Source organism: Aplysia californica, unplaced genomic scaffold (assembly GCF_000002075.1).
Source record: "Aplysia californica isolate F4 #8 unplaced genomic scaffold, AplCal3.0 scaffold00731, whole genome shotgun sequence".
Lineage (NCBI taxonomy): Eukaryota > Metazoa > Mollusca > Gastropoda > Aplysiida > Aplysiidae > Aplysia > Aplysia californica.
Genome location: NW_004798001.1, coordinates 84,063 through 109,489, shown reverse-complemented (window position 1 = coordinate 109,489; position 25,427 = coordinate 84,063). Strand labels below are relative to the sequence as shown.

At 38.5% G+C, this 25,427-nt stretch overlaps 1 protein-coding gene across 5 annotated transcripts in view; it reads right to left on the bottom strand.

Annotated features, from left to right (window-relative positions):
- Positions 1-25,056, bottom strand: part of LOC101863543 (uncharacterized PE-PGRS family protein PE_PGRS46) — a 31,124-nt gene extending 6,068 nt beyond the window's left edge. For 2 of the 5 annotated variants that reach the window (XM_013088374.2, XM_013088375.2), the window contains exons 1-15: positions 24,906-25,056; positions 19,352-19,412; positions 18,146-18,367; positions 17,315-17,568; positions 15,536-15,718; positions 14,673-14,781; positions 14,179-14,259; positions 11,536-11,648; positions 10,213-10,269; positions 9,015-9,297; positions 7,780-7,853; positions 5,376-5,977; positions 5,006-5,105; positions 4,253-4,321; positions 2,295-2,345 (exon numbers count right to left, since the gene is read on the bottom strand). In XM_013088374.2, coding sequence (XP_012943828.1) covers positions 2,295-2,345; positions 4,253-4,321; positions 5,006-5,105; positions 5,376-5,977; positions 7,780-7,853; positions 9,015-9,297; positions 10,213-10,269; positions 11,536-11,648; positions 14,179-14,259; positions 14,673-14,781; positions 15,536-15,718; positions 17,315-17,568; positions 18,146-18,367; positions 19,352-19,412; positions 24,906-25,010 — 2,364 coding nt within the window. In that variant the 5' untranslated portion in view covers positions 25,011-25,056. The remainder of the gene's footprint in view (positions 1-2,294; positions 2,346-4,252; positions 4,322-5,005; positions 5,106-5,375; positions 5,978-7,779; positions 7,854-9,014; positions 9,298-10,212; positions 10,270-11,535; positions 11,649-14,178; positions 14,260-14,672; positions 14,782-15,535; positions 15,719-17,314; positions 17,569-18,145; positions 18,368-19,351; positions 19,413-24,905) is intronic. The other 3 variants (XM_035972531.1, XM_035972532.1, XM_035972533.1) reach the window with 3 other exon arrangements.
- Between the last annotated feature and the right edge of the window lie 371 nt (positions 25,057-25,427).

Sequence of the window (25,427 nt, the reverse complement as noted above, 5' to 3'; positions counted from 1 at the left end):
ATTGAAGTAAGTGACGTCGCCCGGTTTCAGTGGTTAAATTAGCGAGAAAATGGCCACCAAAGTTTGGTACTTCCAATAGCTAGTCCTCGAAAAAAGAAAAAATGACAATATTTGTGCCTTTAATCAATGTTTTTCAGTAAAATTCAAATGAAAATGTGTTTTTATATGGACATAAACGAGGTTTAGCCCAAAATTAAAAATTCGATAAAAATTTCCTAACTTTCAGAAACGCCTGTTTCTCCAATTTCTGTATTTTGACGAGCGTCTGCCTGATTTCACCAAGCTGCCTCACATATTTCTTCTGGATAGTCTAAAGTTACTTTTGTTCCGTCCTTTCAAGTTCAGAAGGACTCTCTCTCCTGCTGACTGATGCTGTTCTTGGCCACAGAGAAACTATAGGCTATCCTATATTTGCAAATAACTCACAACTGTCCAAAAAAAGCTAAAGTTACTAGCATACACAATAACTGTTAACGCTTAGCAGTCACACAGGCCAGCAGTACAAAATACCCCATCTGGTCACCCAGCCACGAGGGACTTCTCGGGCCTGGCGGTGACCGGAATGGATAATTTTCACCGGCGACCCCAAAGTGTTAATTAAAAATTTTTTATTGTTTCCGGGAGGAACAGAGAACGGTAAAAACCAAGCCAGTTTTCACCTCTGTATATACAAATTTCAGTTAACTGCTCATTGGCAATTGCACAGAATATTTGTTTTTTGGTTGTATGTTTTTTTCCCCCAGAGTAACAGAGCAAAGATCACAGGACATCTAGACCAACATATAATCAACCAATTGTAAGACATTTACCAGGTCTACATGACGACTAAATTTTTGCATGCTCCAAGAAATTTACTCCATGTAACATGTGACAACAAATGCACTAACAAACATGCATGCATTGGTAAACATGAGCCCCAGAAACACAAACACTAATTAAGCCTTATCAGAAAAAAGAAAAAAGGGAACACAGAAACCTCGTCCACTGTCAACATGAAGATTGTAGGCCTACAATACAAGCAATTCTGAAGCTCCTTAGAATTATAAACCCCAGCACTTCACTTGATTAACATCCCCATTTATAAGAGTAGGAAGTGTAATTTTTAATCCTTCTATTTCAATTACCGAACAAAATGTGATTACCCCCTTCAATCCTTTATAGTATTATCTAGTCATTAACATTTTTTTTAAGTTTCTTCCTATTCATTGCTTTGTACTTTATTTTCTATTTATTAGGAAAATATTGAAGTAGTAAATGATGGCCTACTTTCCATTGGTCAGTCATTTACTTGTCCATGTAACTCTTTCCATGTGCCCCCCCCCCCCCCCCCCCCCAAACTGAAAGCCATTCCAGTCACTTAACTGCTCATGCAAGGGATAGGTTGTATTTTGAGTTAGAAAGGAGCATCGTCAAAGCCTTTTTTAGTGTAGAATATTTTTTTCAAAAGCATTTCAAACGTTCAAAAACCAATAATCGGAATGTTTCAGGACTGATGAAGGAACTCCATCTAAAAATACAGACAGCAATTTCTGCCACACTACCAATTTTGAAATATATCCATGAAAGACACAGCATTAAATCAGATTTAGCTGAGCAGCTAATGAATTTAAAATAAAGTCTAATGCTTGGGGACAAATTTTTCAGGGAATATGGGGGAGAAAAAGTCAGCAGGCATTATACTTTTAACATACTCCTGAATATCTGAATAAATATAAGACTACGCTTAAACATAGATCACCGAAGAAATATACATATCTTATTGCATATTCTTAACAAACAACTTCAAAGGAACATTTCAATACAACAAAAACAAATGATATTGGTGCTCAAAGAGGTAAGGACACAAATCAGTCAAGGAGTGGAAACAAATAATTCACCAGTTTGAAACAGAAAGCTGTAATTGAGCGCATGCATTCTTAATAGCCACCCTTTCAGACATGCAGCATTTTCTAGATAACAAAGAGTCCACCTGCATATGGTACAAGGCTCTTAGAATCTATACTCAACCACATACTCAAAATTGAACACATTCACAAAGATCACCGAGATGTGTTATACTGAAACTTCCTCATATGTGAAATTTAATTTAAATGTATAGCAATTCAGCATGGTCATCTTGGATAATTAGAAACCAATTTAAAAAGCTGAATGGCCACCTTTAACATCCAATAAGAGGTGAAAGAGCGGTTTCCAGTCCTTTGGAACACTTAGGCAACAAGCATAGAAAATGGTAGATGCCAGTAGAATCAGGCAAAGAGATAAAGTCTGGACAATAAGTAAAAAAATGTGTCTACCTGATTATACCCACTGTCCCCTTGGTACGAGTTATCCTGACCATATCCAAACTGTGAAAGAAGATTTGGAGTAAGCCACATGCACTTCATAATGACATGATAATCATTTTTTAAATTCTAAAAATACAACACAAATAGCAAATAAAAACAGAACAAGTAAGCTATATTCTTTGTGGCAACTATTGCATGGAAACATAACTATTTAAAAAGAAGCAACAACAAGAGCAATGATAAAAATTCCTAAAATCACATTGCCGCCTCCTCATCCTCTTATTCAATCTAGAAACAAACTGCACAATATTGACTCTTCGGCACCATGCTGTGTTAGTACCAGCCTAGTTCACTAAAATAACTTTTTATTGAGGGAATTAGCCAAAATTGCCTTGCCTTCTATACACCCCAAGCACCCACTTTTGCTTCTAAAAAATATTATTCCCAATGACAAGATGGAGATTTTGACCAGCTCAATTTGATTTTTTGCTGTGTACAGCTCATTTTGATTCTTTGCTGACTAACTGGCACTGGCTTATATCTCTGCATTAGCTTGGAAAATTTAGGGACACAAAACTACACACACACACTGAAGGGAATGAATACATTTAGTCAACACTGCAAATCAAATAGAAACACATCCATGTGTAAACAAAAAGACATTTATAAAACCTTATAGATCCCCCCCCCCCCCTCCTCAGAAATGTTAAAACTGCACTTACAATTTAGTCAAAGTGAATATTTTTTATAGGCCTCACAAACAAGACCAAAAATGATATAAACATATGCCACTAGAGTCATTTTAGACAAATACAGATGAAACGGTCTTAGACAGTCACCCATTTTTCAGCAAAAAAAATCAGTTGCTAAGGTGGATGTCTTTCAGTTTCATTTTTAAAAAAATTTTTAAACATGCAGGGAGTGTTGGGAAGAGGTGGCAGTTTTTACACGTAGGTTGTCTAACACAGGTTTAACTGTTCAAATAAAATCCAATACTGAATGCTTCTGGTACTCAGAATTACAGACACAAAATTTTTTTTAATCCAAAGCAGTAGCTCTTTAGTTACATCTGGCAGCAGGCAGAAAAATCTATAGGAGCATTTGCATTAATTACTCCTCTCCCAGTGGCAGGACGCAAAGCAAATCATTCCATGATATATACCATAATCACATCCATATACTACAAGCAAAATGCTACCTCTAGTACAAATGTATGCACGATTGCACGACTAGCTCACTTTACCTCGCTCAGTCTGCACTGCCCAGTGTGCCCAAATCTTTTGTCTGGTCCAGTCGTTAACACATAATGTATGATCAGACCTGCCACTCATCACGACTTAATCGGGATATCCCGATTTTTCCCCCAAATCTCAAGCATCCCGATTTTACCAATTTCGATCATGTGTATCCCGATTTTTTGTTGTTACTTCCGATTATAAGAAAAAAATTTTTTTTAATCTGTAATCTCTTTTGTTTGGAAGCACCTTATTCCTGCAAAAGTTTTGTCTTGCAGGCTGGCCTCACAAGAGGGAAATGGGACACCCCCCCCCCCCCCCCCCCCCCCAGTGCACCTTATGGCTTATTAGCCGTTGATCGCGATTTTTTTCGCTAGGTCCTGATTTTTTAACTCTCAAATCCTGATTTTTAGATTTCATAGAATAGCAGGTCTGTATGATTCAATAATAATAGATAGCATTTGTATAGTGCAAATCCCCGCTCAACAGCAAGCTCTAGGCACTTCACAATCTGTACTATATCAATATACAACAGACCTATAACACTCCATTGGCAGTTTGAATCTAACAATTTCATTAAGCTTTGGGGGGGGAAAAAGGAAAATCCAACCGACAGAAATTTGAAATAAACAAAAAGCACAAAAGAGTCTGGGAAATCTTGCAAACAGCTTGAAACTGCCTGACAACACGAAGGTCAATGTGCAGAGAAACAGAAATAAAAAGTTATTTTACCTGTTGATAATAGGAGTAGTCCGAGTTGCCATCACCATAACCACCATAGCCTCCGCTACTCATGTCCTGCTGTGGAAAGATATGTTGTTATAAGCGATCCAGTAGCATGATGCCATTCTGTAAAAGCAAAAGCTGCATGTCTGTTCTTACTGTTGTCTTGAGGAGTAGAGGCAGTTAGAGGTGAGGGGTAGCTTGGGAAGAAAACATCCCCTCAGACCGGTTAGTTTTCTACAGAAGAACAGATGATGTTCCACTATCTCTGAGGGGTAGTCACATAGTGGACAGGCAGCAGACTGCTTTACTCCAATTCGGATGAAAAGATATGAACTTATAATAATACATGTCCCAACAGGAACACCTCGAAAAATTTAAAACATAAAAAGCTACACAATACACAAAGCGTATATGACAACACTCTGCCCCCCCCCCTCAATATGTTACATACATTTTACAGGCCCTTTTCGCCTCTCTGCATGTAAACATTCACACGGTCAGCATCTATGCCCTTTATATTAGGCCTGCGCGCTTCCCGGTCCAAGTAGGTCAGCCCTATATATAGGGCCTGCACGCTTCCCGGGTAGCCCGGCCCATGCTCTTCATATAGGGTCTGCGCGCTTCCAGGGTTAATGGGAAACACTCACCCTGGTACAATACAACCCCCCTCCGCTGCACAAAACTCAAAAGTAATCCACCACTCTCGAGAATGTTAACAAAAAAGCATCTCAAACCACAACAACAAAAGCAAATACATACCGAGTAATTATCATTTCCATACGAGTAGTCATTGTATCCTCCAGACATATTGGTTTTGTTGCCGTAGCCGCTCTCATAGTTGTTTCCAGAACCCCAACGCCTGGTGGACAATAAATCAGTTGTAAAGTTGTTTTTAAAAAAAGAAGAGATAAACATTAATGAATATACAGAAAACATCACACATTGCTAATTACAGTATCTGAGATTTTTCTCTAGAGAGTAAGTAAGCATATTTAAGTTTCAAACGATTGTGTTTTTGCACTTTACAAATTGAGAAAAATCATAGACAGATTTCAAGGTAAAGAAAATCAAATGACTTACAGAAAAAAACAAAAGAAAAATAAATGGGGGAGTTAATGTTTAAACTTACCCAGATTCCATACTCTTCCAGGATCCTTGGTCCAATGCGGCGTTGCCAGTATTTCCACCCTGGTTCGACTTGAAACTGGGAGGCTTGCCCAACAGCGACTTTCCACCTCCACCCGATCCACCTCCACCTCCTCCTCCGCCACCACTTCCGCCAAAACCACCTCCGGAACCAGCACCAAAACCGCTACCTCCAGAACCCCCGCCAAATCCACCTCCTCCAGCACCTCCACCAAATCCACTACCGGGTCCTCCGCCAAAACCACTGCCAGCGCCTCCGCCAAATCCACTGCCAGGTCCGCCTCCAAACCCACCTCCTCCTCCTCCGCTTCCAAATCCGCCACCTCCAGATCCAAATCCACTCCCAGGTCCACCAGGTCCGCCTCCAAATCCACTGCCGCCGGGGCCACCCCCAAATCCACCCCCTCCGCTCTTCATTCGCTGGTTGCCCATCTGGTTTCGCATGTGGTTGCCCATTGGCTTGCCCATGCCGGGGTCGTCCTTGGGCACATCACCCAGCAGTCCTCTGCCTCCTGGGCCACCGCCGCCGGGACCACCAGGTCCCCCACCTCCCATCGACATCTGGTACAGGAGGTTTTGGCCAATCTGCACCAAAGAAATTTCTTCAATAGATTTTCACACATTAAATAAGATGCACAACGCTATCATAAATATCAAATAAAAGACTACAGGGGAGAAACTGGTGATGTCCAAACCACAGTCATTTTCTTCTAATCCCCTCTGTGCCACAAGATGACACAAAAAAGATACTTGTTGAAAATAACCAAAAATGAATATTTCGGCTGCACAGCACAACAACTATGAATTCTACATTTGAAAGAAACAGGCAGTCTTTTCACATTTCTAAATTTAAATTTTCAGTTAGTAGCAAAATGTGACATCATGAGTTTTTTCCACCCTGTAGCTTTTAAATGCAAACAAAGCTAAATCAACCCATGTTACATTATTAAGCATTATAATTCAGGAGGAAATTAACTCAACAGTGGGCAAAAGAGCATCAAATAGCAACATTAATCAGCACCAAAAAGTGTTTAAATTACAATACATATGTAAATAGTTAGCAAAAAAATAACTTTTCCCCCCACTTACATCCACCATGAATATGAAATTCTCTTCAAGAAAGAATGTAACCTCTTCAAAGGTTAGCTTTGTTTAAAAGAAAGATATATTTTCCAACAATATCAACTTGAGAGAAAAATGAACAAATATATATACAGTGGAGTCTGCTTAACTCAACACAATTGATCTAAAAATGGCAGTAAACTGAAAGTAAAGAAAATAGATGAGGAACCCACTGAAAAAATTGGCATTTTCACGAACTCAAAATCGTGAGGATAGCAATTTTGAACACTTGCTGACTCATTACTGTATTTCTGTTCAGCTGTTGGTTGATTATTGCTGTTAGATTTCCCATCCAACAAACATATAAAACAAACCACCAATCAAACAAATATGAGTCCAGAAGCTTTGACACCCTCACAATTTCCAGTTTGTGACTATGCCCGTTTTTTCAGTGGACTCCTATCTGATTTTTTCCCTTCTATCTAAACCTCTCTTAGCTGAAAATGAGGCCAAACTGGGAAAAAAAATCAGCCCGTCACACTGATTTCAGTTTAAGCTGACTCCACTGGATAGCAAAAGTAATCAAATATGATATAATAAAAAAGACAAACAAATTTCAAGCATGTATCTAAATTCTAATGCATGTTATTTCTAATCAGTAAAGAAACACACAGGGCCACATCGTCAGTACAACCTCCACACTTACTTTCTCCCCCCCCCCCCCCCCCCCACAACTAAAAATTACTATTGCCAAACATGTAAACGGGACAATGAAGTAGTTATATGCCTCCCTCAATACAATGACAGTTATGGAGGCAGGACTCCATGTGAGCTAGGAGTCAGAGCCTTATAAACATTACTTTTATGCAAATGCATAAACACTCATAAACTCGGGGCCATGAAAAAAATCACAGCAACCCAACCCAACCACATGTCCATAAGGCACACTGACCAATCCTCGCTCAGCCAGAGCAACTAGCATTTGTTGACACCAACAATTCAAATCCCCACCTCCCATCCTTGTCAGATACAAGAGAAACAGTATTCTGATCAACACGTTCATTACTATCGCGAACGTCCGCATCACGTACCTGATGTACAAGTCCCTGGCTGATCTGCTTCAAGAGGCTCTCGCCCGAATTGTTACTGTTGCTACCACCGCCCATACTCATCCCCATAGAAGGGTTATTGCCAATGGGACCACCACCGGGCATGTTCCCCCTACCTCTACCCATGCCCAGCAGGGACTTTGGCCCAGCCATGGGGGCGTCCCCCAACAATGAAGCACCTTTGCCACCTATGCCACCCATGCCTCCTCCACTTACAGGGGGCCCCATTAGAGGCTGGGGTGGACCAGATCCAGGTACGGGACCCAATAGAGACTGGCCCCTACCACCTCCTGAAAAAACAAGAAACAGCAAGAAAAACTTTAGACCAACTGCCAATTTTCAAGCCAGTTTGAATCATTCATCTCCATATCCACTTCTGCACAAACTGAAGAAGAAAAAAAGAAGTAATTCTTAATTTTAGTAAGTGTTTTACAGCACTTGCAACACATATGAATGCCGAAGATTAGAGGTGTTACAAGAGAGTAATAAACACAAAAAAGCAGGAGGGGAGATAAAGACAATAGATGTTTGATAGGAAAGAAGAAGCAAACCACACCAGAGCACCCGCCAACAAACAAGTTTGTTTTTTTTAAGTCAATTTCAGTAACGTTCTTTTATAAAGTCAATTTTTAGTGGTCTCAGCATTTTTTAAAAGTGACATGTAAGTTTCAACGCCATATATATCGATGAAGCTCCCAGTGGTCTAACAATGCACTAGCTCTGTATTCAAAGTACTTTGTTATCCTGCAATATTACGCCCCAGACCTTTACAAAACAGAGAACAAACTCTATCCAGTTTTTAAAGAGATTTCTGATATTTTGGCTTATCTCTTTCAAAATGTATTTTGTTCACACTGCAAAAAAACCAAAGGTGGTTTACATCACAACTTATTCTTTAAAAAATTTATAACGCAAAGCAGAACTTTCACATTATGTTTATTATGTGAACCTCTTGTCAACCACTTCATTCTCATTCTAAAAATTATTGCATTAAAAAGTCAGACCCAATCAGGCACAACCCTTATAAAGAACAATCTACAGTTCACTTCTTCAAATTAATTTACTAATTCTATTCACTGGAGCGTCAAACAAAAACAACAAAAAACAACTCAAATTAAACATAGTTCTATAAATGAAAAAGTTGAAATTTCTTCGATCTACCCGTCATTCTAAACAAATCTTTACAGTGGAGATAATACGACTACTTGAAAATACAATCCTACAGAAAAAAAATGTATGGCAGACGGAGGAATAAAGGAATTGATAGTTCAAGGAATATAAGTTTCTTTTGTTAGTCCTCTTGACACACTTCATGTTCAAACTGCAGGCTTTGCAGCAACTCGTACATCTTTAAAACAAACTATAAACGGATAACTCATTCAATGTTCCATTCAACCCTGATTTCTGACGGAATGAGCAGTCAAGTATTCTCTAATCTCAAGAGATCTTACCCAAAGATGTGGGACCACTTCTGGGAGTGTCGGAGGCCACTTTGTTCAAGGTGACCAGCAGCTGACCCAGGTTGGTGAGGAGGCTCAGGTTGAGGTAGCGTCCATTGGCAATAAACTTCTTGACAATGTGCTGGATTTTGTCATCAACAGCCTCTGGTTCTTCAACAGTCTCTCCATCTTCTCCAGTGAGAGCGACCTGGTTCAGCTGTTGCTTCAGAGTGGTAAGAATCACGTTGGCTTGTCCAGTCAAGGGATCCCCCAAAATGGATGGCTTACGTCCACTCTGAGAGCCAAAAAATACATCAAAGTGTTAGTGAAAAGAATTACAGGGATAAAAAAAGACCCATTTCTAGTCATATTAACAAACAACCACAACTCAAACGCTACAACAGAGAAAACTCTTTCATACAGAAAAAAACGTTCAACTAAAGGAGTCGTAAAACAAAGTTAACTTCATCATTGAGTCTTTGTTCCGCTTTCTCTCACTCTACAAGAACGCATGGACTGAAAGTAATTCCAATATTAAGGAAAATTGAGAGCAAATTTCAATTTTTGTACTAGCCTATCTTCTTGAGGAAATTGGTGCAAGAATAATGGAATTCAATTGGTACAAATCAACTCTTCTCATTTCTTTACAACTGTCTGCACACACTGCAAGTCAAATATGGCCAGCACCTTACATACATACTGTGGTACAAGCTATCAGACACATACTGCCCACATGGTCACAATCGGTCTATACAACAGGGAAGTCCTTGGAGTTAGTTTAAGTTTTAGTAAGAGTTTTACGGCACTTGCAACACAATAAGATCATATAAGTGCCAAAGATTAGAGGAGTTGCAACGGAGTAACAAACATGAAAAAGAAGGAGGAGAGATAAAGACGATAGTTGTTTAATAAAAAATTTAAAAAAGGAGCAGCATACCACACCAGAGCACCTCCCAACCACCCAGTCCTTGGGGTTTAAACACAAGTGATTCAAGTAAAAAAAAAAAAATCATAATACGGTTGAAATTGTCCAAGACGACCACCCATTTTTGAGGAGCAAAAGGTCTGCCTTAGGTGGACGTCTTATGCAGTGTCATTATTTTTTTATAATTCACGGGGGAGGAACGGAAAGTGGCCATTTGTACAGGTGATTGTCTAATACAGGTAACCCTCTGAGCAGGTTTGACGGCCTATTTGTAGAATTACTCACATCTACGCCTTCCGGTTCACTCAAGTTGTTCAGCTGCTTGGCCAAGACTCCTTTAAACTGTAAACATACAAAACAAGAGAATGTAAGAAAAAAAAGTCAAGACTCCATTCCACAAAGTGGGAACATCATTATGTGAATCCTCATAATAGGCGTCACTTGTTGATTAGAGCACCCACTGAGCTCTTTAGTTTTAGTAAGAGTTTTACGGCACTTGCAATACAATAAGGTCATATAAGGGTCGAAGATCAGAGTTGTTACAAGAGAGTAACAAACACAAAAAAGGAGGAGAGATAAGGACGATAGATGTTTGATAGGAAAGAAGGAGCAAACCACACAGGAGAACCCGCCAACCACCCACTTACTGAGCTCTTAGTTTAGTTTAGTTTAGTAAAGAGTTTTACAGCACTTGCAACACAATAAGGTCATATAAGTGCCGAAGATTAGAGGTGTTACAAGAGATAATATTAATAATTCTTAACCCACTCAGTACCATTGGATTTCCAGTAGGAAGATGGCTCAGGACCACGCAAAGGGGAATAAATCCATGATTGTAATGTAGTGGGTATTTTGAAAAAATCATTATAAAACAACCAATCCATTGCTCCAAAAAAATCTTGAAACAAGTGCTTCACAAATGAATAAATTTTAATTAAAAAATTACTTGTTTATTATGTGTGTTGACTGTATTTCATAATTGAAGATAAAATCAGCCGAGTTGTAGATCTAGTCATATGCTCCTCATTGACCTCATTCTCATTGTCCGAATCACCCCCCAAAGGCACAATTAGATCACCATCAATGTCACTTTCACTTCAATTGCTACCTTTCGGTGGGTTTTCTCCCCCAGCACTGATATTTTCATTAAAATTATGCAAAAGTTCGCCTAAATCAGTCTGAACGCGATGCCGGCGGCTTGCGAAGAATGCTCGATCTTAGCTTGCGCGACCCTTGTGAACTGCAGTTTGTTTACATTAAATTTAGTCCAACTAAAAGAGTTATGTCCCTGCTGCTCTCAAGGAGAGAATGATTATCTATTTTCTGATTGGTCAAAATGCGGGTTAAACATGATGGTTACCGAATGTGTACACTTCCCTAGAAACAAAGCTACTAGAGCGCGGCCGGCTACGGCGTAATGGTACTAATCTTATAAAATGGAAGCGGCCGGCTACGGCCGTTATGGTACTGAGTGGGTTAAACCCTATTTCATAACATTAATTTGATACAAATAAAGCATACTTTTTGCCAGAAATATACTTCAAACCTATGAAATTAACTTTACATTACTATTTTTTAAGCTATCAAAGTTTATCACCGAGACCATACCTGTTCTTTCTTTGCACCCTGAATGTGGATAGCAAGCATCACCAAAAGCCCCAACTGCATGTTTGGGTTCATCATGGGGCTTAGAGGAAGTGATGGCGCCGGTCCCAACAAACCTGAAAGACCAGATAAAACAGTACCTAATATATAGAGTTAGCAGAAGAAAAAAAAACCAACATGACTTCACCCGCTGAAAAGAGCCATAAAACCAAAAGTGAAGTACTCACTAGTCAAGCATTTTGACGCTCAAATTCTGTAATTTATTGAACATATCCTTAAATGGAATTAAACACTCTTTCATAAAGATTCTCTATCCCTTTAATAACAAATCTTTAAAAAAAAAAAAAACAAAGATCAAAGGAGAAGTTTTATAAAGTCACTCCCACAAACATGACAGGTGTATCATCTTTCTTTCACCTTACAAATAATTTGAGACAAGAAGTCAGTATAACATCATATTTTGCAATCTCACCTACTTTGTAAGTTTGAAGTGAGCTAGAGACACAATTAACTCACATTTACATGGAATATGGCTCTTTTCTCATTGTTTAGGCAGTTTTAGAGTCAGAACCACAAACATCAGTACCCCAGCAGGTAGTGCCCACACAAAACAACCACAAGGCACACTAAAGTCCAATTGATAGCCATGAAATAGACCGCACAAAAACAGAGACACATCAATATGAACAAAACGAAAACAAGAACATTGCACGTTCACATACTCTCTTCATTCGTTCATCGTCAAATACCATCATTCGAGTGTTAAATATAATTGCAGAAAGAAGCAATTTAGACAAGAAACAAAACAGTCATGGAAAACGACCATGAAGAAACAAACAAGAACAAACCAACATTTTCTACCAGAGTACGAGAAACATTTTTAACATCACAAGAGAATGGACAGTCCCAATAACCATGAACAAATTGCAGAGAAACAAAACAAGAACAATGGAAAACAATACTCTACAAAAACATTGCCATGGACCACACAGTGCAAAACAACAGTACAAAAACAGTTTTAAGTGTTTGAAAAAAGCGAGATAAAAGACATTTACCAAACATAACGAGAGAACACAAGGACAAAACGAGAACAATTTAAAAAACACTAATAACTTCAACACATAATGGTTCACAGGGACTGCAAAACTGTATAATATTTACAACACGACGACAACGGCTTGCATTCAACAATTCAAGTGGTCACAAAAACAAAACAAAAACATAATACAATGACAAGACGAATTTGATCTGGGCCTCTCATCTCTTTAGTCCTTGTGTTTTTGCAGCTGCAAAAAGAGGAGCAGAGAGAGGACAAAAAAAAAGTTCAAGTAAGATACACAGCAAGTGGAACCAAAAGAACTGCAAGTCAATAAAAAGAATTCATAGACAGTCCATTAGTGACAGAATTCTGGAACAGGAGAGATCCAGAACAAAAGAAAGAGTGCACACCGCTCACTGCTACATGATACAGAGAAAAAGGGATAAAAATACCGAAAACAAGAAAGGATGGAGACAGTCCACTGGAACATATAGGCCACATAGAAAAAAGAACAGTCTTCACCATGCCGAATGAACTGAACCAAACTCTCTCATCTGGAAATGAAGACAGACGAGGGACAGACAGAAGGGTCAAAGCAATGTACACCCATCATTCCAAAAATGAAGTATTTGAAGACAGACGAGACGATAGACAGAAGGGTGAAGGATCTGCTACGTCAAACAATTTGCTGGGTTGTTGTCTGTGTTGTCAGAGCTGCAGACACAAAGAAACAAAGAGAGAAGTACATCTGCAAGAGAGAACCATGGTGTATGCAAGACAAAACTTATTGTGAACGTGTTGGAATGTGTGTGTCTATTTGACCCATTCTTCTTATAGTCTACCATGTATATTAGGCCTTGATAGGGGGAAGAGGAGGTGAGTTCACTTTGATCACTGCCAAACTCATCCGCCTGGCCCTGAAAGAATTCACAACACGACATCAATATAACAAATTCCAATATCACAAACAAAAAGCAAGACAAAACACAACGTAGCAATAAAAGCCAGGTAAACACATTAAAGAAACATACAAACAATCTTAGAAGTATAGAAAGCCAGGAAAAAAGAATTAAGAAAGTATTATTTGAAGCCTTATCATTAAACTTGAAAATATTCTGAAACTTTTTTTTTTTTTTACTTGTTTAACAAAAAAGATTAGAAGTGAAAAGGATTGTAATCAGCCCTACAACAGGCTACAACTTTAAAAGGAATTATTAAAATTCACGAAGCCATGAATTACTTTTCTTACAGATCAGTTTTCTTGAGGTAAGCTCCTATAAAGAAAAGGAAACCTATTTGGATTTTTAGGGTTAATGAAGTACACACAGAAATATTGGAAGTAAAAATAAAGAAACATGTCAAAAAGCACAACATTAGTAAAAGTAGCATCAAATTACAACCAGAACCAGAAGTCTCCTTTTAATAGGTAAAGAAGCTTTAAAAAAAAACTGCCACCAAAATAGAGCAGAGAATCTCTCAAGAATATAAAGTCTTTACTGTGTTTACACATGCATTGCATATTCAGCAAAAATTAATAATAAATCTAGCTTTTTCCAAAAACATTTCAATAGAACTTAAGTATAGAACACAATACAATATTCAAGTACCTGGTTTGTGTACAGGTGACATCATCTGAGACACATATGCTTGCTGCAATTCACCAAGCACTTTTGTGAACTCATCCATTACTGAAATGGAAAGCAAGAGAATGTCTTATAAACTGAATACCTTCATTACTATCATAAAACACCATACAATAATCTACTAAAAGCACTATATTATTAATCAGCACTTCAATAAAATTGAGTATCTGGGGCAATGTACCAGCCATATCTTTAAAATGATCTTTGTATTTCACCAAAATAGAGCTAACCAGGAAAAGGAAAAAAAATATATCATGTTTTAGGGCAGTTTGGACTGAGAATCTTACCTGTTTCAATCAGTTGCCAATAAGTTCATCATGAAAAGAAAAGTATAGAATGCTGTGGATTCCCCCCCCCCCCCCACTTTGAAAGACTTTAAAAAAATAAACAATGTAATACAACAAACAAATAAGGAGCAATAAGTTAGTAATACAGACCACTTTAAAACAATTTCTTACATTTAGAGTTCATGTTGGACAAACTAATGACAATTGGATTCCCAGCAATGACAGGCTTTGCAGCAACGGGATCAGGAAGAAGGCTACTGCTCTTCTGAAGTTTGTCTCCCTGAAAACAGTGGTGGAACAAAGGCATTGATATTGTCATGGAACGAACTTTCGGGTTGTTGTTTTTTTGTCAGTCAGGTGTAATCATCCCCCCCCCCCCAAAAGCAGTCAAACTACAGTTATTCACAAACTATTCTGTGGAAAAGCATCAAGAGTGAATGTATTCAAATCGATGACAGTGTGGAGTTATTGCATTCAGTTTGCAAGGATTTGGCAAAGCAATTCAACCGTGCATTATGCAATCAACATCCTGCTGATCATGGAATATTTTTTAACTTTGGAATGAAACCTTCAAAAAAAAAAAAGGGGCCCCCCCCCCCCCCTCCAACAAATAGCACCCATACTTAAAACAACACATGTAACTCATCCAGTAAATCTCGACTTGCTAAAGGTTGTAAATGTATCCTCAAATCTATTAATATAATCCCTCCCCCCCCCCCCCCAAAAAGATCCCTAGAGACAGTTTATTCTCTTCAGTTTGAACGTAAGCAACACACTTAATCACTTTGGTCATTTTGTACCCCCAGGGTTGTATTCTTCACATTTTAGAATACTTCTAGTATGAGGATCTCTTTGGAACTTTCAGTATTTCTCGAAAAATCGTTTTGACAAACTGCGATGCAAAGCGTACGGATCGGACTAACGAGTAAATTTCCTCTTTGGACAGTGGTGGCACAGAGTTCCCCACATGGTATGGATACGATAGTAAAACATGACGTACGGATAGGGTTGAATGACATGGATACCAAACTCACATATTTCCACATTATCCTATTGTTGATCACAACAGCTGACTTCCCTGGGATACAGAAAGTCGCTACAACTTCTTTATCTTCTATTTTTTCCGTGTGCATTTTCAGCCATGTCTGCTCAGCATCCTCCGGGGTGCGGAATTCGATAATGCCGTATCCAAGAGACTTCTCTCCTTTAGCAATAATCTGAAAAGAAACAACAGAAACGCAATTCAGCACAACTAGGAATATGTAGCTCAAAGATATTTCACTTGGAACTTTCACCAGTCTCCTTATTCTTATGCCATGTGCAGACCTGCCACTCTATGAAATCTAAAAATCAGGATTTTAGAGTTAAAAAATCAGGATCTGGTGAAAAAAAATCGGGATAAACGGCAAATCAGTCATAATGGGCACTGGGGAAAGGGGAGCCCTGGTTCCCTTTTCTGAGGCAAGCATACAAGACAAAACTTTTGCAGGAATAAGTTTACGTTTGAACCTCTAAATATAGAGAAAACTGTACTCGAGTCGGAGCTGGATAGACTTGGGGGGGGGGGCAGGTTACAGTAAAGCTGAAACTCTCGTAGTCTTGAAAACAGCTGACACATAACTCTAATCATCTATGCAAAAAGCCTGTGTTTTCATACAGCAACAATGTTTGACTTCCAACGCATAAATACACTCAAGGCACCCCACCGCCCCCTTGAAAAAAAGACCGCGCCAAGCTAGTTCATTTTTTTTTTTTTCTTATTCCTTTCTCCTCAATTAGTCCTGTATCACGGCACGCACTTTAAGCCCAAGTGTAAAAAATATACCCCCACCCCCCGGTCGTCCCACACTAGTTAAGTCCCGAAAAACACCTCGACCAATGCGACCGGTGTGAATGAACTTTGTTGACCCCGACACACGCGCTACTCACACGTACGAGGTCATCTCATGTGATGTGAATGAGCGTTTGAAAGTTTTACTGACAGGTCTTGATGATGGGCCTGACTAACGAAAACTCAGACGAAGTTTGCTTTTAAAGCAAGGGCAAAACAACGTACAGATTATTCTTAGGCCCATGTCATAATTGTTACAGTAATCAGGGCACCATCGGAGAATTCTGGGTTATAAAAGCAAAAGTAGATCTTGGGCGTATCCAAGTCGGAGTGCAAAATCGATACATTGATTTTAGTTGAAATAACTTGCGTGAGTCATTTACTACTAAATTCAGCATAGATGCTTTAGAAAATAGCGTACCAAGTACCTGCCGATAAAAAGTCCAATCGGTGCTTCCGACGAGCAAAAGAGATTGCTGATTGCAGAACTTTTTATATTTTTTTCTAAGAATCGGACGCAACAGACGCAACGACAAAAAAAATCAGGATACTGGCAATTGAAATCAGGAAAATCAGGATGCTTGAGATTTGGGGAAAAAAATCGGGATATCCCGATTAAATCGGGATGAGTGGCAGGTCTGCATGTGGTAAAAGAAAACTGTTGTCACTTTCAGTGCCCGAAACTGGAACAAGTTTTTGTACAAACATAGATGCCCACTCCCTGCTTCAAAGAATATCCCACCCTAAAATCAACGACCAAATTGCTAATGCTGCCAGCAATGGCATTAACTTATTTGAAATTCTCATACTTTGAACAGCACCATACAATGAAAACTACACATAAAACCATTGAAATCTAAGAACAAAAGAAGCTAAACTTGTATCTTTGCTTTCAATAAGTAGATACAGCTGACCAGGATACAAACAGGGCCATTCTATGCAAGCACACACAAAAAAAAAGCATCCAAATATCACTTCCTACCTGACAATACACTGGACTAGTCACGCATCCATACATCTCACGCAATTTGGAAACATCAACAAAGTCTTCTGGCATGTCGTTGATGAGCAGGCAGCGAGACTGCAGCTGTTCAAAGTTAGCTAGACAGGACTCGTCCAGAATGTCAGCATGCAGAGACTGACCATCCACTGTGTGCCAGTCTAGCTCAGATTTGATGACTTTACTTTGCTCAACCTCCTCTTTAAACTCAACAATACCATAACCTTTACTAGCACCTGAAAGTAGTATGAAAAACATGCAACTCGGTAAAGCATTCTCACAGGTATCATTTTTAAAACTTTACAATCCAAAAATTGCTGTCAATGTTTATACTTTTCCACTTTTCTCACCAAAAGCAATACTGAGACCCCCCCCCCCCCTAATATACAAATTTCCATCAGCACCATGAGTATAAGTGCCTTACCCTTAACCCTAAGGGATAAAGGAATAACCCAAAGGACTTTACACATTCATGACCAACATACCCAACAATGCATAATAGATGTAACAAATGTTAAGTCAATAACAACATATACAATGAAATTGCTACTCCAAGAACAAAACCAAAAGTGAAAATGTACAAGGACACTGTCATTAACATATTTAAAAAAAAAAAAAAATTACACTTTTAGTTATCAGCACCTGTAAGGAACCTAGCTTTTAAAAAGATATTATAAAATCTATATATACACATGTTCGAAGAAAATAACTCATTAAATGTTGCATTGAACAGAGAGTCAAGATAGAACTTAAAATGTTTAAAAACTGAAACAACTACTCATTTTTACCAATAGGAATTGAATTCAACAATACCTGTCTCTTCAGACCGCATGATATAAGAAAATTCCACAGTTCCATATTTCTCACACAAGACACGGAACATGTCTTCAGTGTAGGTCAGGGGGATATGAGCCACGCAAATGGTTTTACCACTGCATCCTGGTTTCACAGCCACAGTGTTGTCCTTCATCTGCTTTTCATTCAACTTCTCAACGGCTTGTTCTAACTGTTCCCCTTGGACCAAGGTGACAAGAGCTGAAAAATAAAAACGTGTAATTAAAATACAACTAAAGTAGTCTATGTTGCTGGTCTCTTGTCTTAACTTCAGTTCAATGATCAAACAATTACCTTGTCTCTTCTTCTTTATAAGAGTAATGACATGTACAAATTGGACCAAAGCCTTTTAAGACTTTACAGCGTTCAGCACAAATAATCTATCAATAATGGTACATACTCGCTTAACAAAACCAGGAGTCGTCACCCTTGTTCCCTTTTTTCCTACCTATCGTTCAAATTCTTAACACATAGCGTAACACTGGAACAACACTGAAAAGTCAAGAGGATTACTTTATTTGACAGAAGTATGTCTCACAAAAATGAATTTTGTATTATTCACTTCACTAAACATATCTCCACCAGTAATTACAACAAAACCTTTTTTTGTAGTATTTATCAATGTACAGAACCCAATCGTAAGTCAGAATAATATATAAATCTTTTTACAAAAGATTTATAGAGGAAAAAAATAGTACCATTTCCTTTGCCCTCTGAATACCAAATATGATCTCAACAACTGTCACAAGACGAGTGCTGAACTAGGGACGCTCAGAAATGAGAAAAGGAGGCCAACCCAAGAAATGGTAAAGAGCCTTGAAGGCTGTCTAAGGGAGACTTGGAATGACATTGTTTAAACTGAAAAGATAGGCCTGAATCAGAGACATCTCATGTATAGTAAGTATTTAACCTCTTTGATGCCGTGCCCAAGGAATTTAAGGGCCTGAACCTTGTAGCACTGTGCTTATGGCCCACAGAATTTACGGGACTGTGACAGTGGTTGTTTTTATACCAATTAGAAGGGAAGTTGTTGCTAAAACAGAGCCCCCAAGAGAGAGACACCTCAAGAGAACTTGCTTGTAGCCTTTGTCTAGTTCCTTTTTAGAGTAAATAGGGTTTATAAATTTATCATCAAATAACAAAGCAACTGAAAAGGTTAAGGGAGTAAAAAAATATCCCACTTACCCGTTTCTTCATTTCTTTTGATTTTTGACACTTTGATTCCTGCCATGAAAGTTTTTATTTCCTGAAATGGGAGGAGAATAATAGAGTTAAGAAAAGCAAAATCATAGTCCATAATCTACATTACTAGCTAATTTAAATGAGAACGACAAATTAATTTAATCAAGACAAACTTCACCAAACAAAGAATTTGATCAGATTTAATATTTAAGGAATGAAACGATCCACCCAGCAGGAATACCCGGACATTGTTCATTGTTCCAGGAAGCAAAATCCCTGCATTCCGGACATGTCCATTGATGCTCCCTTGCTGAGGGTCTTTCTACTGATAGTGCCAGGGGGAGGGGGGCGCAGGCAGGGAGGAGTTCCCCCTGTACCCCCCCCTTTTAACGCGACTTCGGATTTTGTTTCCGATTGTGTAAATAGCCTAATGTAGGCCTATAGATCTAATGTCTGTGGAGTTAGGCCGGGACCACTCTTCCCGAAGAGTGCCTAGATCTAGAAAAATGTTTTAATCTGAACCAAAAGTTTAGGTAGCGTTAATAGCGAAAGAGTGGTGCTGTGACAACTAAGGCGGTGTTAATTGCGATAGAGAGACTCTGTGACAATTAATGCGGCGTTAATTGCGACAGAGTGAGTCTGTGACAACAAAAAAAAGAAGTTAAAAAGAAACAAAAAAAAACAAACACACACACTCTCTCTCTCACACAGACACGCACACATACACTCACACACACAAACTAGGCACTTGGATATTGGCCCGCGCGGCCCGAGATTTTCGTTCGCCGGCGGCTGCCGCGTTTAGTGTGAGAAATCGGACCCCGTGAGGGAGGTAGGTACCTTTTTGTTCTGTTTCGTTTATAGTGTTCTTTTCAATTTATGGATTACTTCCGCCTATCAAATTTTAGAGGAAAGAAAGGCGCGTATTATAGAGCTTTCCACTTCGGGATCGGTTGTGTTGGTTCGGAGTTACAAGGAGTTGAAAATAAGGTAAGTTCAAGCCTTTATATTTAAACAGTTTTTTGTTGTTTTTTTACGTACTCCACAATCTTTTCTTCAACCTTTTATCTCTTTTATTTGTTAATTTCAATGTTGTACGTTGAGGCATAAGCGTGTGAGCCCTAATTTAAATAGGTCACTCTCTATGAATGGGCACGACCTATTATCGATCGCGCTGCTGAGAGTGAACCGGGAGGTCATAGCGGCCATTGCGGAAAGCGAACTTAACTCACGTTAACGTGTACTGTTGCCGTTTATTACCCCATAAACGACATTGAAGAATGTTTTATAGTAGAAATTATGATTTATTTTAAATTTTGGAATATAATATGTAGACAGGGTTGGTGATTTTTTTTTTTTCAAAATTAAAATTTTAAAAATCGATTTTTTAAAATTTAAATCAAGATTTTTTTAATTTAAATCGGATTTTTTTTTTTTTTAAATATAATATCGACACAGTCTAGGATTTTTGGTTGCTAAATGCATTGTCTTTATTTTAACTATATATCAGTGAATTATGGCTACAGACAAAAAATGAAGAAAATGTCTGTCTAAAAGGAAGGGGGGGGGGGGGGGGGGGGGGTAATTATGCATAGACAAACATGCATTTTATTACAGTGTGTGTGTGTGTGCACGCGCTTGTGTTTGTCTAAAAAGAAAAAGAAAATGTTAATTTCAATAATGAAAAAAAAAAAAATTGAATACTGTATTATTTTACAGTGACAGGGGAAAAGCAGACTTTTAAGCATGGTTATATTAGTCTACTAAACCTTATATCTGTTTTATAAAACCAAGGAAAGGAATTCTGAATGTTTAAAGATGTAAAAACAGAATACATTTTTTAAAGTGATTTAAATCACTGAGTTTTATTTTTAAAATCAAGTTGATTTAAATTTTTTTAAATCAACTGATTTAAATCAACCCAACCCTGATTTCAATTATAAAAAAAAAGTCAATTGAATACTGTATTATTTTACAGTGACAGGGGGGAAAGCAGACTTTTAAGTATGATTATATTAGTCTACTAAACCTTATCTGTTTAATGAAACCAAGGAAAAGAATTCTGAATGTTCAAATATGTAAAAACTGAATACATTTTTTAAAAAGTGATTTAAATCACTGATTTTTATTTTTAAAATCAAGTTGATTAAAATATAAAAAAATCAACTGATTTAAATCAACCCAGCTCTGATTTCAATTATGGAAAAAAAAGTAAATTGAATACTGTATTATTTTACAATGAAAGGAGGGAAAGCAGACTTTTAAGCATGAATATATTAGTCTACTAAACCTTATATCTGTTTTATGAAACCAAGGAAAGGAATTCTGAATGTTGAAATATGTAAAAACTGAATAAAAATTTTAAAAATTTTTAAGTGATTTAAATCACTGATTTTTATTTTAAAAATCAAGTTGATTTAAATCAAAAAAATCAACTGATTTAAATCAACCAAACCCTGTATGTAGATCTATTACTGTTGTATAATTTTCATGAATTTGCACCATGTAACAATCAGTAAGGAGTATTGGGTGGAGGGAGGGCAATGTAACAGCCTTGTTTTGTTTCTGTGTTACTGTTAGACCATCGATTTCACGCAAGTTTTTACTTCTTTTTTGTGTGCTTATATTGTCTTTAAATATTTTTTCTTCTTAATTTTTTGTGTGTGTGCTTGTTATTTAAATATCTCTTTAAATTTTCACTTACTTTGTGCAGTTTGTTTTAAGATACATGTTTATTAGATGTTTTTTCTCTTGTCTAGTCATCTACACCCTCCCTCTACTAGAGTTGTAGTGTGAAAATATCAAATTTCCATCCACTGCTCACAAATGAATTTATTTACTTCATTGATGAATTCATTGCTTTGCTTTTTTTTTCTTTCCACAGCCCCTGATCACAACCTGCTACTGTTCCATTGGATTTATTGACAGCTCATCAGAATAAATCCTGACTTTACATTAAAATCCAGAAATGCTTGCGGAGTTGGTCGAATTCAAAGAAAAACTTGTTCGAAAAAGTTGCAAAAAAATTGAGCGCTTAAGAAAGCATTTGTTGCAGACAAGAAAAAAAATTTGGTATTAATTTAACAACAATATCAAGTTGGCAGACTGGGTGAACTAAACAATTGCCAGAAATAAAGAAAGAATAAATAAGTATCGTGACACAATTGCATGCCTCAAAAAACATGTCATATTTCACAACTAATTGTCTTTGAAGAAGTTGAACATTTAGATCTAAATAAACACAATAAAAATATAATGAAAAACTTGCTGAACAAACTGTAGTAATAAAATTAGAAGAGACTATTGTTTAACTTACAGGGCAATCTCATGAGTTAAAGATGTAAAAAACAGAGTAATTGATCATTTACATGACAAATTAAAACATGAAAGAAAAATTCTAACAATTATAATAACATGCAAAATGAATTTTAAAACAGCATTATCATTAATTAAAGTAGACTACAAACACTAGTTTGCAACAGCTGTAGACATTTTGTAGTTTCGTTCGTTTTAGTCAAGAGATGGGGATTTCAGGGGGGGTTTGCCCCCCTCACCTAATAAAAATGGAAGTGGCTATTCTCACCCGGGGTGAGAATAGAAATACGATCTACCTCTCACCCCGGGTGAGACTTGCCAGCGTAGACTATTCTCACCCGGTGTGAAACAAGACCTGTTTTTCCTCATTTCGGAATACTTTCTATCGGTGTGGATGATCAAATTGATTAAAGCCAAGAAAAAATTACGTTATAGCACAAAAGTAAGCTAATTTGATCGTCTTCAAAGATGCTATGGCTATTTCACTTTTCAAATCGAGCCGAACTACGCAGCTCGCCATTTTGTTTTGCCCGGAAGTTCTCGCAAGATCTACTCCTCCCCCTTCTCTCTCTCTCTCTCTTTCTGAATACTGTCTTAGACTGTCTATCGGTGCGGACGATCAAATTGACCAAAACAAAGTTTAAAAATGATGTTAAAACACAAAAGTAAATTAATTAGGTCGTCTACAAAGATGCTACGGCTATTTAACTTTCCGAATCGAGCCGAACTACGCAGGTCGCCATTTTGTTTTGCCCGGAAGTTCTTGCGCTACTCCTCTCTCTCTGTCTTTCTCTCTCTCCACTGCCCACAGACAAAATTGCACGCTTTTAGGCTAACACTAACAGGAGTAATAGAACGTTTTATAAGATAGAGATAGCTAAAGAGAGAGAGTGTAGAATTCTGTGGTTCAGGGTGAACGCTTAACCCTGGAAGCGCGCAGGCCCTATATAAAGGGCGTGAGCCGGGCTACCCGGGAAGCGCGCACGCCCTATATATAGGGCTGACCTACTTCGACCGGGAAGCGCGCAGGCCCTATATAAAGGGCATAGACGCTGACCCTTTTCAATGGAAAATTCCAGTGTTCCTTATATGGAAAATGACGTAGTCAATTACAGGCCAAAGTTATAAATAGTGACCAATAACTTTGCAAGTTATCTTGACCTCGTAGAGCGTCTCTTGGCCGAGATATCGATCGATAAAGTGATGCGGTCCCGCTGAGCGACTACACGCTATGTGTTATCACTTGTTTCGCCGTGCTGATGTACTAATTGTTGAGTCCATCGCGTTCTCGGCATTGTTTGTATTTGTTTGATGGCTGATCATTTTTGAATGGCTCAGTCTATCAGCTTCAAGAAAATATATGCTTTTATATGCTTTTTATCATCTGTTGAGCCGTAAATGGTCATTTTTCAGTAGCAGGTATACATTTCGGGTATCTCAGCTGTTTCCCCCCCGCCAAACCCCCATGTTTACAACTGATCGGGCATTTTTGGCGGGTTACTTCCGGTGAAACGCTGAGCGCTTCTAGGGTTAATATAAAACTGGTTGGCCTAGGCTATACTATAACGGTGAACGCCCACCGGGTGAGAATAATCCCCGACTCAGACCTTCAAAACTTTTAACTGAGCCTAAAAATGTGCAAACTACCGTAATTTTGTCATGAACAGATCGTATAACTATAACAGTGGTTTTCAGTCTTCCATCATGATTTTCGAAGCCATTGAGTATAATCTTGATGACATCATAGATTCATAGAATTTTGATCCAGATCTGAGGGAGGACTTCCGTAACGAGCGACCACAATGAGACAGAGCAGAATTGAGGGCTTGGGGTAGGGGTAAGGTTAAGGGTAGGGTTAGGGGTAGGGGTAGGGGTAGGTCTAGGCCTCTTCTTTATGGGATCGCTTCTTTATTGTGTTTGTTGATGGGGTGGTCGCTCGTAGTGGTCGCTCGTTTGGGAGGTCCTCAATTGAAGAATTTAACATGCTAAAGTATAAGATCACCAAAAATGTTTCAAGAACAGCAACCGAATATAGATCTAGAACTAGAATCTAGAGGCTAATTTCAAATGATGGTGTCAACAGCCGACGGCGACGGCATCACGATTTGTGCACTGATGATGCTGAGCCAGTTGACCTGCTGGAGAGGACGAAAACATGGGTTGGGGGGGGAGGTAGATCTATATTTTGATCGGCAATCAGGACCTAGATCTAGATCAAACACATTGCAAAATAAAGTCATACCCCATCTGTACTTGGAGGAACATTGGACAGCTCAAGGATGCAATGTTTGTTGAATTCTTCCCTCGCTCTGCGCTTCAGCGCACCACCACTCCGGGTCGACGCCATTTTGATGGTAGAAAGAAAATGCCTGAAATGACGGAGCTTGAGACAATTGTGCAAAGGTTGCCAGGTTCAATCACGACAACAATATGCCAAAACACAACCAAAAACAAAAAGTCCGCCAAATTTTGTTAGTTTGTCGGTCGCAGTGGAAGCCTGACTGAACTGAACTCGTCAATCTTATACGGGGTGCGGCTTGGGTGCGACACATAATTATGGCTGAATCAGGCCGATCGCCCGACTCGGTCACCGGAAACTGAAAACAAACACTTTTGTTTTTTTATACAAAAACTACGGAAGGGATCGGCGGGTCGAAGGCCAATCGCCCGAGGATGGATCGGGCCGATCGCCAGACTCGATCACCTGAAACTGAGATCGGCCGATCCCATAGTGGGCACCCAGAGGCGACCGAGTCGGGCGATT